This window comes from Loxodonta africana, chromosome 12 (genome assembly GCF_030014295.1).
Source record: "Loxodonta africana isolate mLoxAfr1 chromosome 12, mLoxAfr1.hap2, whole genome shotgun sequence".
NCBI lineage: Eukaryota > Metazoa > Chordata > Mammalia > Proboscidea > Elephantidae > Loxodonta > Loxodonta africana.
Window position 1 is genome coordinate 89,544,484 of NC_087353.1, and position 27,039 is coordinate 89,571,522.

At 45.5% G+C, this 27,039-nt stretch overlaps 1 protein-coding gene across 9 annotated transcripts in view; it reads left to right on the forward strand.

Moving 5' to 3' along the window:
- CUX1 (cut like homeobox 1) overlaps window positions 1-27,039 on the forward strand; it is a 458,571-nt gene that overhangs the window by 79,183 nt on the left and 352,349 nt on the right. For all 9 annotated transcript variants that reach the window (XM_064295901.1, XM_064295906.1, XM_064295905.1 and 6 more), the window contains one exon: window positions 12,273-12,383. In XM_064295901.1, coding sequence (XP_064151971.1) covers window positions 12,273-12,383 — 111 coding nt within the window. The remainder of the gene's footprint in view (window positions 1-12,272; window positions 12,384-27,039) is intronic.

The window sequence follows — 27,039 nt, forward strand, 5'->3', positions numbered from 1 at the left end:
TTTTCCCCACAAGCCGTTTGGCGTCTTTTAACTTTGACTTATAAATTATGGGCAAAAACATTTTGAGAGCTTTTCAGAGTTTTTATTTGCTAATTAAAATGTGAGAAGGGAATGCAGCCGCAGGTAGAGTTCTAGTGCAAGCCACAGCTGTGATTTAAAAAAAAAAAAAAAACCCAACAGTTTCAAAATGAAGTTATTAGCACTTCACCTGTAACTGTGATAGCTTTTTAACTTTCATGATCTGTCTCTTAAGTATCCTCCCCACCCCATATATAAGAAAGGCAGCTAAGTGAGGAAGAGGGTACTTAATCCTTGCAAAAAATAATAACTACCACCTATATGGAACTTTTTAACAAATAAGAGTTTTTATTACATGAACCCTGTGAGGTCAGATAGGTGGTGTATTTTACAGATGAGGAAACCGAGACTCAGGGAGTCTTAGTGACTTGTCCACATTCCAGTAGCAAGGTGGGGCTGAAGCCAGGATTGAGCCTGGTCTGACCAAAAGTCCTTGCTGCTTCCCAGACTTTAGTAACGTCCCAGTGCGGGGTGGGCCTAGCCCTGCAGAACAACAACAACAACAAAAAAAACCAAACACTGCTGTCAAGTCAATTCTGACCTATAGCGACCCCATAGGACAGAGTAGAATTGCCTGATAGAGTTTTCAAGGAGCGCCTGGAGGATTTGAACTGCTGACCTCTTGGTTAGCAGCCGTAGCACTTAACAGTTACACCACCAGGGTTTCCAGGGCTGTGTGAAAAATCAAATAGTAGAAAAAAAAACAAACCAAAACACTACACCCATTCCATCGAGTCCATTTGGACTCGTAACAACCCTATAGGACAGAGTAGAACTGCCCCATAGGGTTTCCAAGAAAGGCCTGGTGGATTCGAACTTAACGACCTTTTGGTTAGCAGCCGAGCTCTTAACCACTGTACCACCAGGGCTCCAAATCAAATAGTACTGGCTCACAAATCTTCTACCACTTGCTAAATAATTAATTCAAATCTACCCTCATTATGAAAATTGTAAGCAGCCAGTTGCCCACAAAGCCCAGTTATATTCTAATATTCCCCAAAGCTGCTCTGCTCTCTTGCGCACTGGGTGGTTTGTTTTGATTCACAGCCCGTGTCTGCATTGGCAGATGTTTGTGGCTGGGATAGCCCAAACAGAGCGAGCAAGCAAGCGAGCGGCAGGGTGGCGAGGGTTTTACCAGCCAGTGTTTTCCCAGCGAAGTAGGAGGGAACCTTTGCCAGAGTGGCTGGTGCCCTAACAAATTGATTCCTGCCAAACAATAGAAATAAATATTTTCAACAGACAGAAATTTTGGCTCCTAAACCATTCAAATTAAAGGCTTCTTTCTGAAACAAATACTTTCAGCAGAAAACGTTTACCCCTGTAGATGAGATCAGAGTTATTCCATTTGGCAGTGGCATAGTTATTTTTGAGATTAAAACACAAATGTTTCCCCATCCTTGCCTCACTTTTAGTTGATGACCTTGGCTCCTATTTCCTGGGGAAAAGAAAGTACATTAACCCTGAGTGTGGGGAAGAGGTGATGTGATATACTTTACTGCAGAGAGCCTCTGCTTTGGAGTTATACAGGTCTGGATTCAAATCTTGGCTCTACCCCTTAATGATCTCCTAAGTCTGTGAAATGGGGCAGTAGCTAGTACCTACTTTCTGTTAATGATGTGGTCAGTGGCTCTGAGAGCCTGGAGAGTCATTCCACATCAGGACTGTCCAATAGAAATTTCTGGATGGAATGGGCTGTATCTGAGCCATCAAATAGAGTAGCCGCTAGTCACATGTGTCTGTTGAGTACTTGGAATGTGGCCACTGCAACTGAGGAACTGAATTTTTAATTTCACTTAAGTTTAAGTAGCCACACGTGGCTAATGGCTACCATGTTGGACAGTGCGGTTTCTGGTTTCTGTTCATCCCTCTCATTCAGTTAATTGGCCCGTGGGTCCAATTAAGTGCTTGACACACTGACGCACTAAAGGCCTCTCAAGTCTCTTTCCTCCATTCCAGGTGCAGCTGTGGCATTCAGGAGTAGCTGTTGTCTCTGACATTCATCTTCTGTACTGCAGCCAGAGCTGGGCAGAGGAATGAACGTCTCGGCCGCAGCTCCCCCAAATCAACCTTCGTGAACATTTTTTTTTCTTCGATTTTAACAGGTTCCCCTTTGATTTTAAAATCTGTTTCATAAGTGCACATTAAGTTAAAAAGACTAATACAAGCCATTAAGTTAAGGGACTCACTCACTCCCGGGCAGGAGACTTAGGCTTCCGAACCTTGCCTTGGTTTCCTTATCTCTGAGATAAATAAGCAAAGCTCTTGTGCTGCTGCGCTCCCAAGCTCGTCCTGAGGCCCACGTGTGGGGTGGTGTCAACAGCAGGCCAGTCTTCGCAGCTTCCTCCCCATTCCCCAGTGCTGTCCTGCAGGGGAAGGTGGAGATTGTGGTCTGGAGATACAGGGGAAGCAGAAAACAAGGGACCCACCCAAGGGGAAGGATCCCACTTCAACCCAATCAGCAGAAGACAATCAGGAGAAACCGATAGAGAACATAGCCAAGTGGAAATAATCCGATATCGAGGACCAAAGCCCATATGGCACAGTGGAGGAGCCTGTGACAGGAGGGAGGGGTAAGGAAGGGCTCTTTGGGTCCCTTGGAGAAATCCAAGAGCAGAGAGGGCAAAGAACTCCTGCCATGTGGAGCTGCATGTGTCTAAAGGCCAAGTCCCACAGACCGATGTTAGTATTGTTTTGAGATGTATACAGGAGAATACTCCTTTTTAAACTGCCATTTTTGTCGTTGAAAAATGGTCAGATATCAGCAGTTGCAGATGGTGTGACTTAACATTTAAAGTAGAATCCTTTTCATTTGAATTAAAAGACACCCTTCCCTCTCCCTGCAACAGCTCTGGGCCACGTGTGCTTCCTCTTAGAGACTCTGGTTGTCTGATTCGCCTTATATTTCATTATGCATCACTGAGACACAGTCTCTCACGTCTCACTGTTTAAATGAGAGTCTAGCAAGTACTATATGTAGTGTAGTGCTTGTTGGATACATCTGGCATTTTTGTCTTTGCATAGTGGGTTTTCGGCTGGGTGAAAAACAACAAAAACCAAAATCTTGATTCTCTATTGAAATTTCTGAATCCTGAGGAATTTGCAAATAGGCTTGTATGAAAATTTTGTGTTCAGTTTTTGTTAAATGCATGTATTTATTTTTACTCAGTTTTATTTTTCAATTAGCTAACCTATTTACTTGGCCCCCAAATCACAATTATGTTAAAAAGTATACATTGAAAAACCTGGCTCCCACCCTTGGCCCTTCCACCCTGGTCTGCCCACCCCCCACCATTTACTCCCAAGTCATTACTTTTATTAGCTTCTGGTAGGTGTGGTAGACAAATTCTGGAGCCTGACCTTTGGATAAAGAGGCCACAGATAGTAAGTGTAGGTTGAATTAAATAGTTGCCCTTGAATTTCCTAGACTGGGATTAATTAACATCAGGTTATCTCCCAGAATCAAGAAACATTGAGTACGTGTGACATGTATAATACGGTTTGAAGAGTTAAAGGAGCATGGGAAAATAACCTTTATACAAGGTAGTCTCAGGTTGAATAGCAAGAGGAAAAGAAGGCAGTCACATTTAATTGTTACTCACTGCACTGGACATTTTATCTTACTTAATTCTCACACCAACCCTATGAGGTACATATTAGTGTCCTCATTTTACAGTTAGGAAAAGAGGTTAAATAGCTGGCCCAGAGTCATAGAGCTGGGAAGGGTGAGAGCCAGAGGGCCCACCCACGCCCACGTCTCTGGGTCAGGAGTACACCCTCCTCCATGGTTCCCAAGTTCTTGGAGTAGGAAGCAAAAACTAGATAGGGTGTAGAAAAACTGCATTAACTGGAATTGAGTCAAGTTTTCTCCTGCCTTCTGCTTTTGGGAGAAAGATGCAAAGTGCCTAGGAAAGCAATCGGGAGTTTATCCTTTAAAAGCTTTTCCAAGTGTGCCTACTATTCACCAATTTGGGAGGCATGTGGGGCCAAGGGACCAGTGATGACAACGATGATAGCTACCTTGGGCTGACACCGAGTGGATTCATGTGTACCTTATCTCTAATCCTCATAAGAAAGCTGCAGGGTAGGTGGTATTATACCTATCTTATAGATTTGTAAAGGCTAGGTGGCTTGTTGAAGGTGGTGGGAGTCCACATTCAAACTGAGTCTGTCGGAATCAGAAATTCAGTGTTTTATCCACCACCCTGTAGGTGCACTCTTCCCCATTCCTGGTCCCCGGGCATTTTCTCTAGGGGACCAGGGGACAGGATCCCCCATGGTGGTGGGAAAACCATGCTATCAAATACAGCCTCTGAGTGCTGTGTGATCTGGCTAAGGGGTTTCGTTCTGGTCATTTGACCCTAATCCCTAAGATGGGAAAAGATGGCTGACGACACTGTACAAAGATTTTCAGCAAAGGTTGAAACACACAGCGTTTCTGTTAGTCCCCAGATAACTGGAAAATCGAATTACAGGCAAGCTGTCCATGCGCCTATGTTTTTGTTCCCTGAGAACCGCGGGAGGGATGAACACAGAATTCTCACTTCTCGCCCACCCAATTCAGCTAGCATTTATTGAGCACTTCCTAAGTGCTGGGCTCTGGGCCCGGTGCCGGGAACTGCTGCGCTGGCAGGGACAGTTAGCCCTCCCTTCCAGGAAAACGGGGATGGAGAGACGAAGCAGACATGGTGTGCCTCAACAGCAGAGGAGCCTCAGCACCACGTCTGGTCTGCTGTTCTGTGTTTTCCCAAAAGCCCTGTTGGAGTGCGAGTTTCCCTGACTCCTGGTTTTCTTGCTCCCCAATTATGGTGGGGCTGTGATGAAGGTTACTTTCTAGGCAGCTAGGAGAGCTTGGCCAGGGTGGCTTCATCAGGGGAGGAGACCTCCTTAGTTATATGATTCTAATTCTCATACAGTGTTACCATTGTAGGGTCGGACCCAGAATCCTTTGAGGCTGAGATGGAGGGGGCACTAGATCCCATGGTAGAGCCCCTTACTTGGTCTCTTGCAGGCTCTCCTCCAGGTACCCTGCCTTCTCTTCCTCACCCAGCCTTGCCCAATCCTCCTGTCCACTTCCTCTTCAGTCCATGATGGCCACCTGAACTGGGCCCAGATGGTTCTGCCATTCCAGCCCTCAGTGCTTAGGGCCGGCCCTTTCCTTGTAGCCTCTCTCCTCTCCTCCACTCCACGGTACCAGGTGTCTTGGAAGCATCTGCCCAACTGGAAGCCTTGCCAGTCTGTAGAGGTCTTAGGCTCTCCCCACCTCTGCTTTGCCTGTTGCTCACCTGTGCAACCCTGTCCCACTCCTGCCATCTTCTCATTGCCCTCTTGCCTCTTCTTCAAGGTCTGGCTCTTCTGTTGTTATCTTCATGAAGCTGTTTCTGACTTTCTCCCTAGCAGAAATAATCTCTCCTCCTTTGAACAATTTTTGTACTTTTTCTGGACTTTTATTCTTGTATTTAATATATGCTACCTTTTTTGTTTTTGCTTATTCTTCACCTGGCAAATACTACCTGCCTGTGCTGTGCCCAGCTTAAGTGCTGGGAATCCCACAGTGAGTAAAGCACAGACCTTGCTGGAGCTCACATCCTATGGGGAGATGGACATTAAACAAGCTGTCACGCAAACACAGAATTGCAAGCTAGGAGGCAGGGGGCATAGTTCAGGGACTCGGCACACAGTGCAGCCTCTTCCCCAGCGGGAGGCAGGGGCCGGGGAAGTGGTGCCTGAGCTGAGATCTGCAGGTTTCATGGAGTTCACTTGAGTATCGCCAGGGGAGAAAGGGTACCCAGCCCTCTGTTACCAGTGTCTTGTATAGCCTTCTAGAGGTATCTTGTATGTACGTATATATATATATATATATATGTAAGCAAAGGGCTTTTTTTTTTATGTAAGCAAATTATATATGTATGTCTGTGTATTTACAACAGACATTTTCATCACTGTGGGTATATCTTGGAGAAATGGTTTTTAAACTTTTAACAGAACACAATTATTTCCAAATTGGCCCATAGTGGTTAAGAACTCGGCTGCTAAACAAAAGGTCAGGAGTTCGAATCTATCATCCACTCCTTGGAAACCCTATGGGGCAGTTCTGCTCTGTCCCATAGGGTCACTATGAGTCAGAATTGACTTGACAATGGGTTGGGTTTTGGTTTTTTTACCTCTCAGCAGCCCTCCTGCCTGGTCTTACTTTTCTGCCTCTCTGCATGTCCCTGGGAGACCTTGGCCAGGCTCCTGGATTCCTTGGGCCCCAGTGTCTTCATCTGTGACAGCACCAACCCCATGGTTGCTGTGCACAGCGTAGTGCCCACTGCTTGGTGAGGAGGAAGAAGGTAATGGGAATTGAGCCTGACACAGCCACAGGCCCCACTAAGGTGGGCGTCTTCCCCAAAACTTAAAGATCTTTCTTACTGTGGAGGTAACTTCTCCCTTTCCTAAGCCCTTGCTATTTTTATTCCACGGGCCTGGTGCTCTCTCTCGTCTTGTCGCTCTTTCATGCCTGCCTAGGTCCTCTGTTGGGCTGTGGACACCTGGAGGTCAGAATCTGCTTCTGAGTCATCCGCGCTTCCCTGGATTTCCCATCCTAGTCAAGATCCAGGTCTGAGGTCAAGTGCATGACTCTGATAGTACAGAAAAATTAACCTGATGGAACACCTACCATTATCTTAATCTTAATTATCTCCAGAAAGGCAAAGCCATTTGACCAAAACCACACAGGTCACAGTTGGTATGGAGCCTGGATTCTCACGCCACTATGGGAAGGATCTTCCAGTGTTTTGTGTAGGGGCTCGGAGGGGTGACTGAAGGAGGCTGGTGGGTGGGCTTTTTGGATTCTTCACCCCTATTCCAGCCGGAGAAGCTTCCATCAGTCATAACGATTCTGTTGCTGAAAATGAAACAAAAAATGATCTGAGGGCCACTCCATGCAGGCACCGCGGCTGGTCTTACCTTTTTTGCACAAGTGATCTTGGTCTTCACTAAGAATAAAAAGCCATTTTAAATTCTGATATACAATTTGCTGTTTGAATAATTTGAAATGTTTGAAAATAATCTCTAAAGATACATCAGACGAACTAACTCATCAGATTAAAGTTAGCGATCATTAAAATAGAAAATATATTACTCGCATTGCTGATGCTATTGGCCGGGTGTGTTCTCCCTGCTGGGCCAGGGTGCTGGCAGGAGAGGAGGTGTCCCGTGCAGCTCCGGAAGGAGCCTACCCTGTCTGAGAGCCTGGCCCGTGTGAGCATGCGCAGAGAGCGCTTGGGGCCCTGGCCTGGGCCTTCAAGAAGAGAGCCTCAGCAAAAATGGTAGCAGCACCGCAGGTACCCCCCATTTCAAAGAGACAACTGATACCTGTATCTATATACACACAGACCTTCAAAGTGAGGATTTGCACACTAGATCCTCGACATTGTTGTTGTTGTTTTTCCTACCCACCTAGTGTTTTTAAAAAAGTTTTTGTTTTTAATAAATCATTCATACTCGACTGAGAGGCCGGAGTCCCAGCACAGAGAAGCTGAAAATGTTCGGAACTTTGCCATTTGAAAATCTGTCAGAAATGGAGAAAAGGCATGTCAGAAATTTTAGTCAGTGAGGAAACAGGGTCTCAGCCGTACCCAGCTTCCAGAAGTTATAGCTGTTTCACAGAGCGAGGCCTGCCTGCATGCCCATAATCCTTCCCTTCCGAGATGAGGGACCACGTCAGCTCTCCTGCGTGACATGGTGATGGGCTTGCGCTCCAGGAGCCGGGTCTGTGCCTGCTGGTGCCGATCGTGACTGCTCCGGCCGCAGAAGCTCTCCTGAGGAAGGGCATGAGCTTGGTCTTATGCCGGGCGCTCTGGGGCTCCTGGGTGTGGAACACCCTTGGCAGGGATAAGACAGCAACACCCATGCCTTGAGTCTGTCCCGTAGCTCTCAATCAGCAAGGCTGAACGCACTGTCCCCACACTCAGGTTGGGCTAGAGGAGGCTCAGTGAGTTGAAGTGTGCATTTACTTGCTCTGCGTGAGGTAGGCTGGGCCACGTGGCTGCCAAGGCACTAGGGGGCTGGAACCTAGGCCCATGTGGTTCCTTCAGCGGGACCTCGCTGTCTCCCAACAGCAGCCCTCCAGTGACTACTTTGAAAGAAAAAAAGTATTTCTGCATTTAAGGGCCTGCCCATGCAAGACATTTTCTCAGTAAGAGCTCTGACTCCTTTGGCCTGTTTGGAGGCGCGGGGCTGGGGTTCAGAGTCTGTGGGCTTGCTGCCTGCACTGCGGACTTCCTGTTATCTGGACGTGGGCCCCCAGGTATCTCCAGGGGGTGAATAGTTCTCAGCAGTTCTGAGCAGCCCCTCCCCTGCCCCTCAGCGGAGAGTTCTGACTGGGCTGAGGGGTGTTTTCTGTGACTGGCTGACTGGCTTGGCCTCCTTCAGCAAGCCCTGAGACTGGCCGTTGGGTTGCACATTGTGCAAGAAAACAGCTGTTGTTTTGACAAAGGACGTGCGAGGTTCACGTTTTGAATCATCAGTGATTCACGAGGTCATCTATTCCAGGCCCTGCCCTCTGGGCAGGTGGACATGCAGACTTTGAAAGCAGAGGCTGGTAGTATGTTATACAGTTATAGGTTTGGCATACTAGGTAAACTATGTTTATATAATTTTATGTGTGTATATTTTTTCACATTAGCAGGATTTTTAAGATTAATAAATATTGCAATTTGGCCAAATAGATGATAACATGCACATGGTAAAATAGTCAAAAAACATATACTGAAGAGTAACCTCCCTCCCCCACACTGAGCCCTGGTGGTGCAATGGTTAAGTGCTTGTCTGCTAACCAAGAGATCAGCCTCTCGAATCCACCATCCGCTCTTTGGAAACCGTATGGGGCAGTTCTACTCTGTTCTGTACGATCCCTATGAGTCCGAACCTAGTCGATGGCAATGAGGTTCGTTTTTTTTTTTCGATTTTTAAGCCCCCCCTTCACACCAGATCCCTCCTGAGAGCCAAGCACAGTTAGAAGTTTCCTTTGTATTTTTCTAGAGATTATCAAAGCATGTGCAAATGTAGGTATAAATATTCGTTTCAGTGATGCTAGCATATTCAGCACTTTGCTTCTTTTGCTTAAATCGATTTTGAAGATCATCCCTCCCCATATAGTGTAAGACTGGATTTTTGTAACCACTGCAGAACAAGCCATGTTGGATCTGCCGGCGTGCTATAGCCGGGCACTTAGGTTGGCCTCCAGTGCTTTTGCTGTTTGTGGGTTTTTAATGCCTTTCAGATGTGGGGATGCCTACGTGTACCTTTTTACATGTGACCAATGACTTGGGCAAAGGGTTCTGAATTTTAGGTCCCCAACTTCACTTCCCCTCAGCTCATTGAATTCTCTTGTTAGTGTGCTGTTACATTTAACACCTTGAGTATAGGCAGACTCGGTAGATAATAAAACAGTCTTAGGCTTTTGCTTAATAACCATCCCCTCCTTTTGAGTTGTCTCCACAGCCTGAGAACTCCTGCGTGTCATTCAAAAGGATTTGGTGGCAGTGGTGGGGGAAGGATTTGGTGGTGTATTTTTAAAAGATTTAAAGTAAAAGATTGTGAGCCTTAAACCTGACCAACCAAAGGGTTGGGGCTGTAGCCGTGGGAGCGCAGTCTTTCCTCCTTGCTGTGCCAATCTGTTTCTGTTGTGGTGGATGGCAGCCCGGTATTACATTCGGAGACCCCTGTTGGTTTCTCACGTTGACCCGCATATGTCTGCAAGTGTGGGCAGAGGAATGTGGCGGGCTCCTGTGGAGCCCCCGACTGCCGGCGACGGGTTCCCTCAGAGATGCTAGCTCTGCAGCCCGGTGCTAAAGGTGGGTGCCTGCCCCCAAGGGACCTGTTTCAGGCTCAGCCCTCCTTAGTCAGGCTTTCTGATGGAGAGGGACTCAGAGCAAGGGGGCAGCTGGGGAACTGAGGCACTCAGGGTTCTACAGACTACGTGCTCCCACCACCTCCTCAATGTTTTCCCACTCACACTGAGCTCTTTGCACTGGGTGGCTAACCCTTGGGGTCGGGGCTGGGACCCAGCAGTCACTTTTGCACCCCCAGCATCCCTCACCTTGCTCAGCTGGCCTTTCGTTCAGTGGAGGAAGTAGGCCTTGCTGAAAGCAGTCAGTGCTCTCTTGTTTTTCTCTAAGTTTTCTGCATCTGTGTGTGATTGGAACGAACATCAATTTTTTTTTGGTCATATTTCAATATTGGCTTTTTTTCTTCTTGCAGTCTCCTTTTATAACTTCTTCTGCTGCTTAAATATAGATGTCTAAGTCCTCCTCCTTAGCAGATTGTTTATATTTTTGAAAAGCCTTCTGCTTATCTGTGATTGCTCTCTCTTCTCCATCTCCATCCCCACTTTGCCACATTGGTTTTGGTTGCTCTTTTTTCCCTGCCTTCACTTGACTGGGATGTGTTTCAAATGTGGTCTATCAAAATGTTCAGTGTTTCCCTCTTTTTTGCAATAGCTTTGACATCTGTTCTTGAATTCCAGCCCACATGATTCTTTTGGACTTGTTTTTCCAAGATTTGCTTTAATGCCAGAAATAATAAAGGGGAAAGTGTGGCGTGGTGGGTTTCTCTCCCCACTCCTCGTTTTTTTTTTTTTTTCTCGCCCCCTTTTTTAAACTGTCTAAGATTCCCAGCGTGGCAACAGCACTCTGGTTGCTTGCTCCAGCACTTTGTCATCTTGTCTAGCTTCTTTCTTGAGTAGCAGTGGCCTACTCCATAGTGGTACAAGTGAAGTGTTCAACAGGAGGGTCTGCAGACTAGTTCAGGTATTTTCTGCCAAAAAGGAAAGCAGGTGGAACTTGATGAGGTAGGAGGAGAAAGACTCTAACATGTCTCCATGATTTATGTGAAAGGCCCTTAATCTTTGATTTTCCTCGCCTTTTGGCCTTTGATTCGGTCCTTCCTCTGCTCAGCCCCAGGAGGATAGTCCGTGCCATTGAGAACCACGTGGAGCAGCCACGTTTAATCCTAAACAGAATGCGCCTGTGTGTGTCTTAGTAACTGAAGCCACTCAGCATGAAAGTGGGCCTTTTGGTGGCTATAGAAATAATGTCCTTGTGCTCCTGCTGTCTGCCCGGAGCACCATCCTGGGCCCATCTGCTTCAGACTTTTTTGAAACAGATCCCCTTGGCAATTCCTCCCAGAATTTCCAAGGCCAGGGCACGGGTTCTCTGATATTTGAGTGCCAGTTTGTCACGTGGAGCAGAGCCCAGAGCCCTCAACCCCTGACAGGTCCTCTTACTTGGAATCCACCCCTGATGGTTCTAAGAGTTTTAACAGTTTGAGGGCAACTACCATTTGAAGGTATTTCATTTCGGGAATGTATAAGATATTGAAAGTAATTAGTTATTCTTGGAATTTGCCTTTTAAAAGGCCTCCTTGAAAGTAAGTACTAGGTTAATTTTAATGGTACTTAACGTGATGCTGGTGGCATAGTGGTTAAGAGCTACAGCTGCTAACCAAAAGGTCGGCAGTTTGAATCCATCAGGCGCTCCTTGGAAACCCTATGGGGCAGTTCTGCTCTGTCCTATGGGGTCGCAATGAGTCAGAATCGACTCGACAGCAACATGTCTGGTTTGGTTTAACATGATGCTTTGAGTTGAAATTGACTCGATGGCAACAGTTAACGTGATGCCTGGCATATAGTAAACTCCCAATATATAATATTTGTTTGAGGAAAGCAAATTAAGTGTGACAATGAAAGATTCCAGGCCCACACTGCTGAAGGGCAAACAGAGTGCCCTGATCAGACACACAGAGTTAAATAGCAATACGAGCAAGCAACATGGCAAGAAGACACACTTGTTATGAACAGAAACGGAGCCACTCCCAGAGGGATGTCATCTGGGCATTCTTTCTACAGAGAAAAATGTATCTGCTTATTTTATTATAGAGACATAGTCATTTGTAAAGTGCACGTTGAAGTGCCTTTGAGGGCAGCACATCAAGTCAAGCAAACTTGGCTTTCTCAAAGCAGCCCATGTGGAATACATTGGAAACACAGCATGGTATTGTTAATCTCCCTTTCTGCTTGACCCAGCCCCTCGGCCAGTGAGTCGATAATCTCCAAGCCGGGGGTTATATCCCCAGTGCCCTGGTCAGCTGTGATCTTCTCTGGTCCAAAGCGCAGTTACAATCTTGTTTTTCGTTTTTGTTTCTCTTGACAGAGGGAACTTGATGCCACCGCAACAGTATTGGCTAACCGGCAAGATGAAAGCGAGCAGTCTAGAAAGCGGCTTATCGAGCAGAGCCGAGAGTTCAAGAAGAACACTCCAGAGGTGAGGCGGAGTTACTGTCAAGACCTGTTGGAAGGGGTCTTACTATTCTAGTACATATTCGGAAGGCACCTTATAAGCATTTCTTTTTTATCAGACCAATGTACTGCAGATAATCCGGTTGCCTCGTTTGTTCCCAGTCGCATTCTCACGAACTGCGTACCACTATGTGGGCTGTGGTAATGTGAGAATTCATAGGTCGTCTGAAAAAATTAAAGCACACACTTATTCCAGATGCAGGCATTGGACAAGTTGGGTATACAAGAGTGTGGCCAGGTGTGTGGAATGTAAGATCTTTGAGGCCATCCCAGCCCCCCACACCTCAACTCTGTCCCCAAGTCTGTTAGCACATCCCTCAGAAGTCCATAGGGACCAGTGGGCCTAAGGACACTGTAGGGTCGAGGGGCCTTAGAGGACTGGCTTCCCTGCTGGTAGAGTGTCTGAAGGGTGCATGTGAGGGCAGCAATGTGCCAATATTCCTCGTAAGCTCGACATTTAGTCTGATAGTGCTTTTTAAATGGCCTGCATGTTTCTTAAAATAGGCTTTAGAGAGCACCAGAAGCGTACTCCTGTTTTTTTCTTGTATGCGTTAGGCAGACAATGCTTAAATTTGCTGGGGCAGCATTTTCCTGGTCTGTTTTCTAGGTCCCTTGTTCCCTTCAGTACCGATCAAAGGTGTATTAAGAAATAAGAAACGAGGGTTTACAGACAGTCGAGCAGATATGGAAATGGCTTTCAGGAAGCTTCTGCCAATTTGGCCTACACTGGTGTTCTTGCTCTGGTGCCCAGCTCTCACCCAAGTCTCCTGCATCCTCTGCCCAATGTGAGCAGATCGTAGAGGGCCCGAGCTTCTGCCTCTGCTCCCAGGCCTTGAGATTTCTTCCATGTAGGACAAAAGAACAGACTCAGAAGAACAGCTGCTTCTGGGAGAGATGCTCCTAACTTTTCCAGTATAATATTCCTGAAAAATCACGTGCCAAGTGAATTTTTAAAAGTGGGCTCATTTTAAATGTTGCAAAGCAGCTTGCTTATTTAAGGGAGTACCATTGTGAATCATTTTGGAAAACAAATGATTAACCCTCTGTTTTCAGTATAAATATTTTGGGAGAGAGCCTGGTAGCACAGTGGAAAGGAAGGGCTCTAGAGGCTTAACTGCCCTACGGGTTGCAAACCTTAGATCCGCTGCTTAACCTCTTTGCCCCCCTTGCCCTTAAGTGTGGGTCTTAGGTTTCATCAGACCAAAAGTAGAGATCAGAGTAGTACACACTGGGGGATTGTGCCTTCTGGGCAGCTGGGGGGCCGCTGTTCTTTGTGTCCAACCTTGTCATGAGTAAAGATAGAAAGGAAAGGACCAAGTGACAGAACTTCTTCCTTCTAATTGCCATCTTTCTCTCAGGCTACTTGAGGCTTTAGCTGTGGAATTTGCCTTGACTCCATTTCCTTGGGCAGACCACCTTAATGGAACCTTGTGAGCTGCTCTGAGTATCATTCCAGTCATTTGCTGTCCTGTATTCTTTCTACTCTTGTGTGGGTACAGGAATAGTCTTTGGTTACTATATGTCCTGAGGTTTCCATGAAAAAATCAGTTGCCGTTGAGTCATTTGTGACTCATGGTAGGACTGTGCTCCATGGGGTTTTCAATGGCTGATATTTTGGAAGTAGATCACCAGGCCTTTATTCCAAGGTGCCTCTGGGTGGACTCCAACCTCCAGGCTTTCAGTTATCAGCTGAATGCATTAACTTTTTGTACCACTCAGGGACTCCAGAGTTTTCTATAGAAAATCTAAAAAAGAGAAGGGCAAGTCCAACCATCTGGGCAGGTAAGGTGACAGACTGCAAACAAACAAGGGTATGAAACATATCGTACAATAAATGCTATGAGAAGATTAAGCAGAGAGCTGGATTCCTAGGTGTTTCTCTGAGTTCTAGCCTCTTGGTCAGCTGGTAAAGGCAAGTGCCATCCAAGAACGTGGCATGTGCCTTTTTGGCCACCTGGTGCCCAGCACATGGTTGATAAATATTGATTGCACTAAACTGACCTGTGTCCCTCCATTGGCCTTTTTGTTGTTGTTGTTAGGTGATTCAAACTCACCCAGCAGCTTCATGGGAGAAAAGACCTGGTGATCTGCTCCTGTAAAGATTACAACCTAGAAAACCCTATGGGGGCAGTTCTACTCTGTCATATGAGGTTTCTGTGAGTCAGAATCAACTCAATGGCACACAACAACAACAACAATCCCCCAAAATAGAGGAGGCCTGGGGAGGAAGCAGCCTCCTTGTTAAATGCCCTTTGGGACATCTCAGGGCACATTTTGAAGACAGTGTCACCCACTGAGAAGTGAAACTGAGAAGGGTTGTTCTTGGGTGCCGTCTAGTTGATTCCTACTCACAGGGACCCCATGTGACAGAGTAGAACTGTCCTGTAGAGTTTTACGAAAAGAGATTGCCAGGCCTTTCTCCTGCAGAGCTGCTGGGAGGGTTCAAACTGCTAACCTTTTGGTTAGCAGCGGAGCACTTAATTAACAACTGTTGTACCGCAAGGGCTCCTTTTGTCTAGTTATATCGCTGGACAAATTATTAAACAGCTGAAGAAACACAGTAACAGTCTGTAGAGAGAACACTTCTAGAAATTGAATGTGTAAAAAGGAAGGTTGCTTAGAGCTTTATTCTGAGGGTAAAAAAACATGGCTTGTCAGAGGGAAAGGCATATTCCTCTGTGACGGACACAGGCCCCCGAGCCCTCGCCCGCCTTTCACTCTTAGCCTGCTCAAGGGGAGCCAGCGCGGGCAGATCCAAGACCAGTGGTGTTTCCTTATTAGTATAGCACCAAGCGCATTGATTCTTGATAACCGCGTTGAAGTTGTCAGACTTCACTGGAACGAGAAGAGGTTTTTCTCCTGATGTTGATGGAATGTCCGGTATGTCTAACATAGAGTATTAGGCAGTGGGAGAATACAGAGGCAAGTAAGATTTAGTCTTGCCCATCAAGGAGTTTGTACTCTGCTAGACTGGCACCACGCAAAGGCAATGGGAAAAAGCTCAGCTCCAGGAGGGAGAGGATGGGCACTGCCAAGGACCGGAGGGGAGGAGGGAGGGAGGGGTCGGGCTCTGACAGGCAGGTGTCAGTTCAGGAGCAGAGAGAGGAGGGTGCTGAGCTGGCTGGAGCCTTGAATATCTTTTGTTTAGAATACATTTTTCTAAAGTTTCAGTTTCATGTTATTGAGTTAATATATTCATAGTCATTTGCTAGTGTTGTTACATCTTTTAATCCAAAAATCATACCATCGTCCCTCGATATTCACGGGAGGTTGGTTCCAGGACCCCCTGCAGATACCGAAATCCACGGGTGCTCAAGTTTCTTACATAAGATGATGTAGTATTTGCAGATGACCTACACATACCCTCCCATAGACTGGAAATCGTGTAGATTACTTACAATACTTCATATTGCTTATAATACCTAGTACAATGTAAATGCTGTGTAAATAGTTGTTATACTGTATTGTTTAGGGAATAATGACAAGAAATAAAAGTCTGTGCCCTCCCCCCTGAATAGCTTGGATCCGCGGTTGGTTGAATCGCGGTTGGTTGAATCCGCAGATATGGACCCAGTGGATATGCAGGGCCAATTGTACTTAATTTGCAAGTGATTACAATTCTGTGAATAAAATTTAGGAGTTTCTTTGAATCAAAAAAGAGTTCCTTTCAAAGAAAAAAAAATTGTTTTTTTATTTTCTAACTGGACCTCAGTTCCGTAATTGACTTGATAATTTAATAATTGGTAGTTGAACATAATAGCCTCTTGGGTACTTCTAGGTTGTATTGGTTTTCATATTCTTGTAGGTGACTGAACAAGCTGAGTGTCTTCGGGCAAATAACTTAATCGCCACAAAGTCCCAGTTTCCTCATCTATAAAATGTGTAATGACAGGGCCCAGCTCCCAGGGCCACTGTGGGCACTGGACGTGGTGTGTGTAAAGACTCCACACAAGGCAGCGCAGGAGTAAAGCCCACGTTTTTTCCTGGAGTTAACTTGGAACACGTAGAACATAACGCACTAGATGCCGTTGATTTCTGCCCCTCAAAACTAGCACAGGGAACTTCAGCAACAACAACAGCAAAAGTAGATAGTTTCAGCTTAAAATGTTCCAAAAGCTAGTTTGGAATAATTATTATTCATTTTACAACTATTTATTAAACACCTTCCATCTTTGGCCCTAGGGATAAAATCCTATCCCCGGCCTTTAAAAGGTTCTTTTCTTTCCTATCCAGTGACTAGAACATTGTGACGTAGCATGCTAAGTGCTGTGATAATACCAGTGGAATCTTCTGAACAAGACTGTTCCCGCAGAAACATTGTTATATGAATGGTGGTAAAGTTGTCTAGCTAAGCCACATATGCCTCGGTAATCCTTAGTGCGGATAAACAGTTTTGCTTTGTGAACCTTTGGTTCTTAACCTTCAAAAAATTGATGAAAGCCAAAGACCCACTTCACTGAGAAATGTATGTTTGCAAACAATTTCAGGGTCACCTGGACTCCCTGGTTCCCATCCATCAACCCCTCAGTTAGAACCATGGCTGTATAGGAGAAGGCTGGCAGTTTCCAGGAGGATGGCCAGGGTGGGAGGAGATAAGAGAGGGAAGCAGTGGTGGGGAGGACTGTAGGGGGCAGAGCTCCCGAGCTCCAGGGTGGGCCAGAGGTGAGTGCCAGGGCCTTAACTGCCAGGCAGAGGCGAGCTGTGCCCTGGGCACTGGGCTGGGTGCCGGGGTGGTGGCCTATCCCTGTGATGAGGGGCCTGAGAGGATGTGGCACAGGCACCCGTGCAGCTGGGCTCCACGTTCCTCCTGCCTGAGGCCGGGGAAGACCGTGGGCTGGGCGGGTGGCAGCGTGTGTTGGTGTGGGGGGGCGGGCAGCAGCAGCTTTTGAGGAGCCTGGTGGTGCTAGAACCGCCTGTGCAGTGGAGGCTCAGTTTTTCTTCCCGTTAGCCTTCTGCTTTTCCGTTGCTTTGATCTGAGATCAGAGGTGTGGCCGAGCTGTCCATTTCCTGCGTGTGAGTCCAGTGGTGCTTTTCTGCTCCAGGCGCCTGTGCTGCCACCTTAGGGAGCTGCTGAAGGTCAGGATTACCTTTTAACACCCAGTACCACGTCTGTATTTATAAAGCTGACCGGGATTGTATCGCCAGGTATGCGTGCAGCCCTGACCAGAACCAGCCCAGGGGTTGGAGCCAGCCCCTCTTCACTCCCTGGACAGGGGCATCTCTCTTGGGTCATTGTGAGTTATTTTCCAGCAGGGACTGCAGGAGGGGTAGATTTAGGGTTTCATTATTCAACCTAAAAGCAAAAAAACTCCACTGCAGTCAGTAGATTCTGACCCATGGTAATTTCATGTGTTTCAGAGTAGAACTGCACTCCATAGTGTTTCCAGTGGCTGTAATCTTATAAAAGTGGATCACCAGGACTTTCTTCCATGGTAACTCTGGGTAGACTCAAACCACAAACCTTTTGGTTAGTAGTTGAGTGCAAACCATGTACACCAAGCAGGGGCCTTATTCTACCTAGGAATTAATTTTTTCTTATTTTTCATTCCGTTAAGTTTTATGTTTGCTCCTTGGGCCAAAGTTTGTCTTGAGGATCTTACAGCTACTACTTGTCAGAATGGGGAGTTGAACCCAAGCAGTCTGGCTTGGAGGTCAGTGCTCTTCATTGCTGGGCTGGGCCACTTCCCAGATGGGTGTCTAGAGGAAAGACGCATGAGGTTTAGTGCGCTGGAGGCACTTGAAGGTGAAGGCCTGGGAGGTTTTCTGGTGAGTGTGCTGTGTTTGACTTGCAGTAGGGATTTAGAGGTGAAAAGAGGGGCTGCTCAAATTGGGGACCGAGTGACCTGGGATGGCCTCCTTCCTTGAGAAACCTTGAGGCTAGCTCAGTCCCCCTGTGACTTAGGCCTTGCTTAAGGACTATGCTATTTAACCATGATGCTTGACTCTCAGAAAGAAAGGTCTCCAGCATTAAACTTGCCTCCAGAAAGAGGGCAAGGGTGTTTTTGTTTTGTCCTCATCCTTTTCAGTAAGGGAAGAGCTGTCATCATTTACCAAGGCAAAAGAGGCAGAGAACCACAAACCTGAGATGTAGCGATTTTATCATAAAACCGTGCCCAGGGCTCATTTTGTTACGGCAGGGTGTCCAGCTTCTACCTCAGAATGTTTCTTCAGAGTCTGACTTTGTTGGGTTAATTCAGGTCTCCTATAAAATGAGTGCGTCTCTTCCGTGAGGAAAACTGAGCTGTAGTCCTGGAACTCACTGGCAAATATGTTTCTGATTTTTTTTTTTTTTTGCCTAAACATGGAGCATTAATCCTAGTAGCACCTCGTCCAGTATGCTAGCAGTCTGTATCTCTGTTTCCTACATCCGTCCTGCCCATATGCATGTCACTTTGTCCTCAGGGCACCATCTCTTACTCCTTTCATCATCAGCAGAGTCCGGCTTCAGCTCTCTGTGGTCAGGACCTGGAACGGAATGCCTCTTCCTCCCTTGCTGTCTCCAGCTGGGGGAGGTGGGCCAGGATGGGACGCCCACTGCAGCCTCCACAGCCCTGCCTCAGAGCCAGTGTCCCCACTTTGTGCCAGGGGACATTCTCTTCATTGCCGACACAAGTGGTTTTTCATTGGCTATCATTTCCTGAGGACAGAATTTTAATTTGCCTTTCGCAGACTATTTTTCAGGTTTTTACATTCTTGGGGAACAGTTGTAAAACATCAGGTTTGGGGAGTTGTCTTAAGATGTGACTTGGAAAAACTCTGGCACCCTCGTGGAAATGAGTTAGATTTGCTGATTCCTTCTGGACTCGGGCGGAAGGGAGCATCTCCCTTCTTGAGGACAGCAGCAGTTGTCTTCTAACTGGTCAGGATGAACTGTTTCTGAAGTAAGATATAAAAGTATGTCAGATTATGTCAAGCCCAACACCATCTCCTTCAGATGTCAGCTGCACACTTTCTGCCGAGGTAAGGAGGATGCTGTAAACCTGATGATTTCGTCCTTCACTCCCTGAGAGAAAAGGAGCTACGGGACAGGCAAGGGAGTGGACGGTAGTAATATATAGCTGGGGCCTGGGCCCGAATGCATGTAGTCACTGCCTCCCCAGCCTTTATATAGGCACTGCAGGGAGTGACTCAGCCTGGAAAAAGAGAGTCACTTACAAATAAAGCTGCGACTCAAACAGTCACGTCGCACACAGGCTGCCTTGAGCAGCCTGGCTGGGGCTTGATGAGGAGCCTGAGAGGGCGTCTTCGCCTGCACGGCCTTGCTGGGCATGTCACGTAGCTTGCCTGAACCTCTTACTGTTTTTTTTTTTTTTTTAAATATCTCTGAGGTGAGGACAATAATCATAAATATATCATGGAGTTGTTGTGAGGATTAAATGAGGTCAGATATGATTCCCTGTACTTTTTAAGCTCCACAGTACAAGATACAGATGTTATTAGCTACTGTTTGACGTGTTTGTGTTAGTGGCTGAATTCTCAGCTGCTCTTTTGCCTTTGACAAATCAATAGAACACGAAGGCCTGTGTGACTCTTGAGTTTTACACATAGGTTTTGTTTTGTCGGAATCTTCATCAGGGTATAAAATCAATGCAAGCGAAAGACTGAAAAGGCCGGCATACTTTCCTGGTATCATTTAGGACATGTGAGTGGGTTAATTGAAGCCTCATAGCACTGATGAGAAACAGACCCCTAGCGGCCCGAGAGCCTTTCCTGAAAGGGCAGTGAAGGGAGAGGAAGCTTTGAAGACAAGGGGGCGGCAGGGTGGTCACAAGCTAGAAATACGAAACCCTCTACCATACAACAGCTCATAGTGGGGACTTAGGGATCCATCAGCAGCATCTCCGCTGAACCTACAGCTCTAGCACCATTATTGTATCTCTTTGTCCCACTCTAAAGTGTGAGGGCTTGCAGGGCAGGAAGTGTGTCTTCTCCACGTTTTCATTTAGCCCCGTACCTTGAATACTGTGGACACGTAGTGATGCTTGTAGCATGGAAGGTCCTGCCATATTGATGACGTTTATTTAGAAAGTTTTTCTTTGCAAAATATAAGAAATAAAAAAAAAAAAGTTAATTATATCCTCTAGTAAGAAGATTAATTACTCAAAACAGGCAGAGGATAAAATTTTATATGACTCTTCAATTTTATTTTATTTTTTATGCAAAGCATTAAAAAAAGAATTTAAGAAAGACCTTTCTTTGGCAGTTACTCAAAAAATTAAATATGGAATTACCTTATGGTCCAGCAATTCCACTCTCAGGTATATACCCTAAAGAATTGAAAACATACGTCCACACAAAACTTGTACACAAGTGTTCATAGCAGCATTAGTCACAGTAGCCAAAAAGTGGAAGTAGTCCAAATGTCCATCAGCTGGTGACTAGATAAACAAATTGTGGCATATCCACATAATGGAATATCACTCACCCATAGAAAGGAAGAAAGTAGTTGATATATGCTACAACATGGAGGAACACTGAAAATGTTATGCTCGGTGAAAGAAGCCAGACACGAAAGGCCACATACTGTGTATTCCACGTATATGAAATGCCCAGAATAGGCAAATCCGTAGAGCCAGAAAGTAGATTAGTGGTTGCCAGGGGCTGGGGGTGGTGGTGGGGGGTATGGAATGACTGCTGATGGTTATGAGTTTTCTTTTGAGGACAAGGAAAATGTTCTGTAACTAAAAAGTTTTGAAGATTGCACGAGTTGGTGAATATGCTAAAAACCACCGAATCGTACACTTTCAAAGAGCGAATTTTATGACCTCTGAATTGTATCTCTATAACGCTGTTACTTAAAAAAAAAAAAGAAAGAAAAGGCCTCTCCTCCTGGGGGTGGGGGAAAGCCCAGCACAGGTTTTTTTTTTTTATTCACCTGGGCTCCCTTATCTTCTGCAGGAACTCCCCACATAAAAGTATCTTGTGAATTTTCATTTTGACAAAGACAACTTAGTTTTAAAAAGGCCCTTGTGGTATTTGGCAAAATTATTAAGCCCAAATAATCAACTCGCAAGTTTAATCATTCTGGAATCACCTACCATTACGTTACAGTAAGACTTTAACTAGATAAAGCTTAAAAATAGTGAACTTTTAGCTGTTAACAATTAAATGCTTTAAGTCAGTTTATCAACCAAAGAAGTTATTTTCTTGTTCCTTTGGGTCCCCAAGGGAGAAAACCTGCCTTGAGAGTGTGATGGAGTACATGCAATTAAAACTTAATTCGCCCCAAGTCAGCAATGTCTGGTGGCCACGTCATTCCCCCACATTCCAGAAAGCCCTACAGTGTGCTCTGGAGGACACCAAGCAGAGAAAAGTGCTTGAGCTTGGGGCAGATTGAACTCACGTCAGGTCCTAGTGTCATTGCTTAATAACATTGTGACCTCAATAACATTGGAACAGGAACTTAACTTCAGTTCCTTCAGCTGCAGAAGTACACTCTGCCTACTTCATGGGGTCATGGTGAGAGGAGTATGTGAGATTCCTGGAAGGTAAAATGCCCAGTCCTGGGTCAGGAGTAGAGTGAACGTTCAGGCAACGTGACCTTGAGCAAACTCACTAGCAGTCTGAGACTGGGTCCCCTGATACGTGGAGGAGAACTGATACAGAACAGCTGCTGGGAGGATTAGGACATGAATTCCAGAGCGTGCAGCTTGTAGGAGTGCTCAGTGGAAGCTTTCCTCTCTCTGTTTATTCCTCGCTTCCTTCCTTCCATCTTTCTAGGGGTCAGGGACAGTCTGAGGTGCTGAGATACCCCAAGTGATAGAGAGAGAAGGTTCCAGCTCTCAGAGAGCTGTCACCTTACCAGGGGCAGGCAGGCGGGGGCCAAGTAAACAGATGACATGCAGGATAATGCCAGGTAGTGAGAAGAACTGAATCATGACAGCGTGGCAGGGAGTGAGGGTGCACGGAAGAAGGTACTTCTGGGTGTCAGGGAAGGTTTTATGAATCTAAGAATCTAAGAAGTGGAGTGCTCCCCTTGGCACTCTGCCCTCAAAACAGTCTTCAGTGGAGATTTTGAAATAACCATTGATGAGCTTGGGCAGGTTCGTTAGCAGTGGGTTTCCTAAAATTTCCTTTCAAGCAAAGAACTCATCTTTGTTTTCTCTAATCACTCGATTAATTGTAGATATAAGAATCAGTACCTCTACTTTCTAGACCAGAAATGCTGTCAAATTTGGAACATTAGAAAATTCAGTTCAATGAACATTTCAGTTTGAGTAAAACCTTATTTTATTCGATTGCCTTTGGCCCAGAAAAGTGAATTCCTAAGTAATCCATGAAGAGTTAATCTCCCAGTTTTTCTGTTCCGGTGACAACAGGGAACAGCCAGAACCTTTTGTGGAGTCTCAGCCCAGGGCAGCAGGGTGGCATCTGAGGAGCCTCCAGGCCACACTTTCCCTGAGTGTCTGCCCAGGACCATCCACCAGCCTCACTCAGTAAGGGGGTCCACAGGACTGGCGTGCCCTTTCCTTCCTGAGCCCATGAACGCACTTCCTTTGTGTGTCTAGCACTTTTAAAGGGCTATTTTAAGTATAACAGACAAATTATCTTAGAGTTTAATAACTGTCAAAAGGAAAAGACTGTAATTAGATTCACGTGGAATGGGATTTTAGTCTGCCACCTACAAGCACAAGACCAGGCTGAGTTATATAACCTCTCTGCACCTCCATTTTCTCGACCAAAAAATGGGAGTGGTGACAACGACCTCAGTGTTACTGTGAGTTAGACAAAGTGCTGTAGAATGCCCAAAACAGCCTTGACAGATAGGAGAAGCTCTGTAAGTGGCGTGTGTGTGTGTGTGCGCGCGCTCTCACGTGCTAATAAAATCTACTCTTTTGAAAGGAGAAATTGTGTTCATGAGTGAATTTTAAAGCTGTAAATGAACACTAAAATTAATAAGAGTGAAACAATCCTTAAGACATAGATAGATTAGATCCTAGTTTGTACTATAGATTTGAGTATATTCAATAAAAAAAAAAAAAAAGTTGCTCCTTCATGCATGTCTAGACAGTCATCTTCCCTCCCTTTGTATTAGCTTCCCTGTTCATAGGGTGGAAATATTTGCTGCTGAACTCTCTTTGGAAGCTGCTCTTTGGGAGCAGCCCTTAAGTTGTTTTTCTGGTCAATAAAACCTCAACTAAAATGTATTTCGAATGGAGAATATCATCCTATGTAGGATGTAATAATAACTGGGGTATAGAAAAGAGCTCTTGGCCTCCGGTCAATAAATATCTTTGTTGTGTAGGGTGTTTAAGGTATGGCTAAATGTGAAAGCCATAAAATTTGGTTGAAATCACAGTGAATTGCTATTTGTTAATATTTGTTGTGTACTTGCTAAAGGCCAAGCATTATGCTAAGTACATTACAAACATTTCATTACTCCTCACGGTCACTCCAGGAGGTGGGCATTATTAATGCCATTTTATAGAGTGTAAGTTGGAAACCCTGGTGGCGTAGTGGTTAAGTGCTATGACTGCTAACCAAAGGGTCAGCAGTTCGAATCCTCTAGGCGCTCCTTGGAAACTCTATGGGGCAGTTCTACTCTGTCCTGTAGGGTCGCTATGAGTTGGAATTGACTTGACGGCACTGGGCTTATTTTTTCGGTAAGTGACCTGCTTATGAGAATTTGAACCCAGGCAGACTGAAGCCATAGCCACTAGGCAAAACTACCTCCTTTTAGTTCCAGAAATTGGCTTGCGATCACTTCATTGTAAGTGGTTTTCTCTTCTATTAGTTAAACAGTTTTTTGAGCATTGCTTTGAAATGGCATATGCATTTAAAGAGTTTGTGTGTGTGTGTGTGTGTATTGGGGGGGCGTTTTGTGGGAGTATACTCAGGGATGAGCAGTTATTGGCTAAAATCTGACATTAGCCAGAGAACACTGATTAACTTAGGGGGTTTATTATAAACCAAAAATACAGGAAGGTCTTCCCTTCCACTTGGAGATTATTTTGAGAAAGAGATGACTGAATGACCAGTGCCGTTGACACAGAGATTTGTTGTCTTATTTTTTCTGTTTTGGGCTGGGTGGTGGAAATAGGGCTGGTGGGCTAATCATTGAACAGTGATTATTGACTAATGTTGGCTCTTGGTTTTGACTTGCAAATGTGAATTGCATAAAAAGCGAGCATACAAGGAACATTAGGAACCTGTTAGGCAGAGGGGCCCAGTGTTTTAATAGGAAGACTGCTTGAAATGCATGAACTCATTTAGCATTCATGGGATCCCCACGGAATAGGTACACTGTTGATCTCCGTTTCAAAGAGGGGAAAACTGAGGCCCAGAGAGGAGGAGTAATTTGCCTCGGTGTCACGTTTTTGGATTCCCTGACCACAGGGCTGTGTTGAAGCAGGTCCGTGGGGAGCATTTACTGAGTTCCCATGGTGCACTGAGCCCACCACAGTGTAGTGTGCGGGATCATCTGGAACCTCCTGTCCTGCCCACTCGCAGCTATGCCCCCACCCTCTTTTTTAAGAAGGGCCCTTTCGTCCTAGCAGATAGACTCTCCAATGCTGTTAGGGAAGAAGAGAGTTTGACTGGCTTCTTGAGTCAGTAGTTTGTACCCTGAGGCAACTTGAAGCCCTAGTACTCCCTTCATGGTGGTTTCTCTACGTCACATTTGGAAGGTCACCATTTTCTCTCTGAAGATTATCTGGGACCCCAATTCGACCCCATGTTTACTTACCCATTCACTGTACTTGGGATGCTTTGAAAAGGGTTTGCTTCAGAGAGGGTATGTGATCGAGTGTCCCAAGACTTGACTGTTGAGCGCTTGCTGGGGGTCCACAGCCATGACCTTGGCTCCTAACACTTCCCACACCACCTCTGGTGTTATGGCATGGAAAGGATAAATTTCTACTCACAAAAAGTTTTGTGTCGAACAGTTTGACGCTCGCACATCTTTCTTCCAAGAACTTCTTGTCTGAGGGGGTGGCCACTTAGGTGGAAAGACCAAGAAGGCACAGCCGCCTTCGCTTTGCCTAAGACTCACAGCATTTTTCCTGCAGTGTTGAGGTTACTATGCACAAAGCGATGTAATTAGGTTTAAAATTTTTTTTTTAACATGCGATGTTTCGAGCGTCCTGAACAGTATAGAAAATAAATATTTCTGTACCCTTCATGAAGACTAGATGTTGACATACGGCCCCATTTGCTTCTGTTGCCTTTTATCAAATAGAAATAAAATATTAAATATACAGCTAAAATCCCTCTCCCATTCCTTCCCCCTCCCTTCATTCCCCAAATCGATGTTTCATATCTGTATGTTTTTGCATGTATAACCTTGTTTATGCAAACTATTGTTTTTTTATATATTGTTTCTTACTATTGATACTGATACAAACAGTATATACAAATGCTGCCTCAAGGTATCCATATATGTATATATGTATATATGTATATATATATATATATATATATATATATCCTTTTACAACTTGCCTTTTTCACCCAGCATTACCTGTTAGAAATTTAGCCATGTGGGCAGGTATATGTAGTTTATTCGTTTAAGCTGCAGTACTGTATTCCATTGCGTGCGTCATCCACAGTTGGTTTGTCCGCTACCTTACTGAGAATGTCAAGTGGATCTCTACGGGTTGTTGCCACTTTTTCTTTATTCTTCAAGGAACCCTTGGTGAGTTCTGGGGTTTCTTAGTATTGATACCCAGACATATACTTGCTGGGTCACGGGGCGCGTGCAGCTTCAGCTTGACCACATATTGCCGGTGGATCTCTGGGGTAGTTGAATGGTGTTTGCATACCCTACTGGTGATCTCTGGGTGCCTGGTCCCCCCCACCCCCATCCACGCTGACACCTCATGTTAGCTGGCAAACTGATTTCTGCTAAGTTGATGAGTGTGAAATGGCATCTTGTTTACTTTGTGTTTCCCTATTTATTTTGAGGGTGAACATTTTTTGTATAATGACTGGCCTGTAGGATTTCCTCTTTTGTTACTTCCCTGTCTGTGCCCTTTGCCCAGCTCCCTTTCCAGGCCCCCTTGTCTGTCCGCTTCAGCTGCCTGCATGCCCCCGCGTCAGCACCACACAGATTTGGTTACTATATTATTACTCTCAATACCCTGCCTCGTTATGCTTCAGAGTCACCTAGACTACCCTTGGTGCTTCATTCTTCCGGGTGAATTTTAGAATCATCTGTCCAGTTTCATTTAAAAAATTCTGTTGGGATTTTTATTGGGGTCTCATTGAATTTGTAGATTAATTTGGGGAGAGTTTGTAAACTGTTTGGAGTTTGGATGGAATCGTTTCAGATCTCATTAAGTGGGCTTTATTTCCTGTGTGACGTGAGGGATGTGTGAAGGCTACACAGAATTTACCCTGGTTCATTGTGTGCATACAGAATAGTCAGGATTGAAGGATTGATCATCTGAGCCAGGCATAAAAATAAACTCCACTCTGTTATCATAGGTGGCTGTGATTAAGATCAGGGGAAAGGTCGGCTGTGGGCCCCTAACATTGACAGTTCCCTTCAGAAGATTAAGTGGTTCTTCATTTTTGGCCCAGGTCATCAGTAGCTTAAAGCCATTACTGTCTATTGGCTGTTTGGTTTGTCTGAAATATGGGGCTGGTCTCAGCCTGTTTCCCTGGGGTCAGGTGTGTCCACA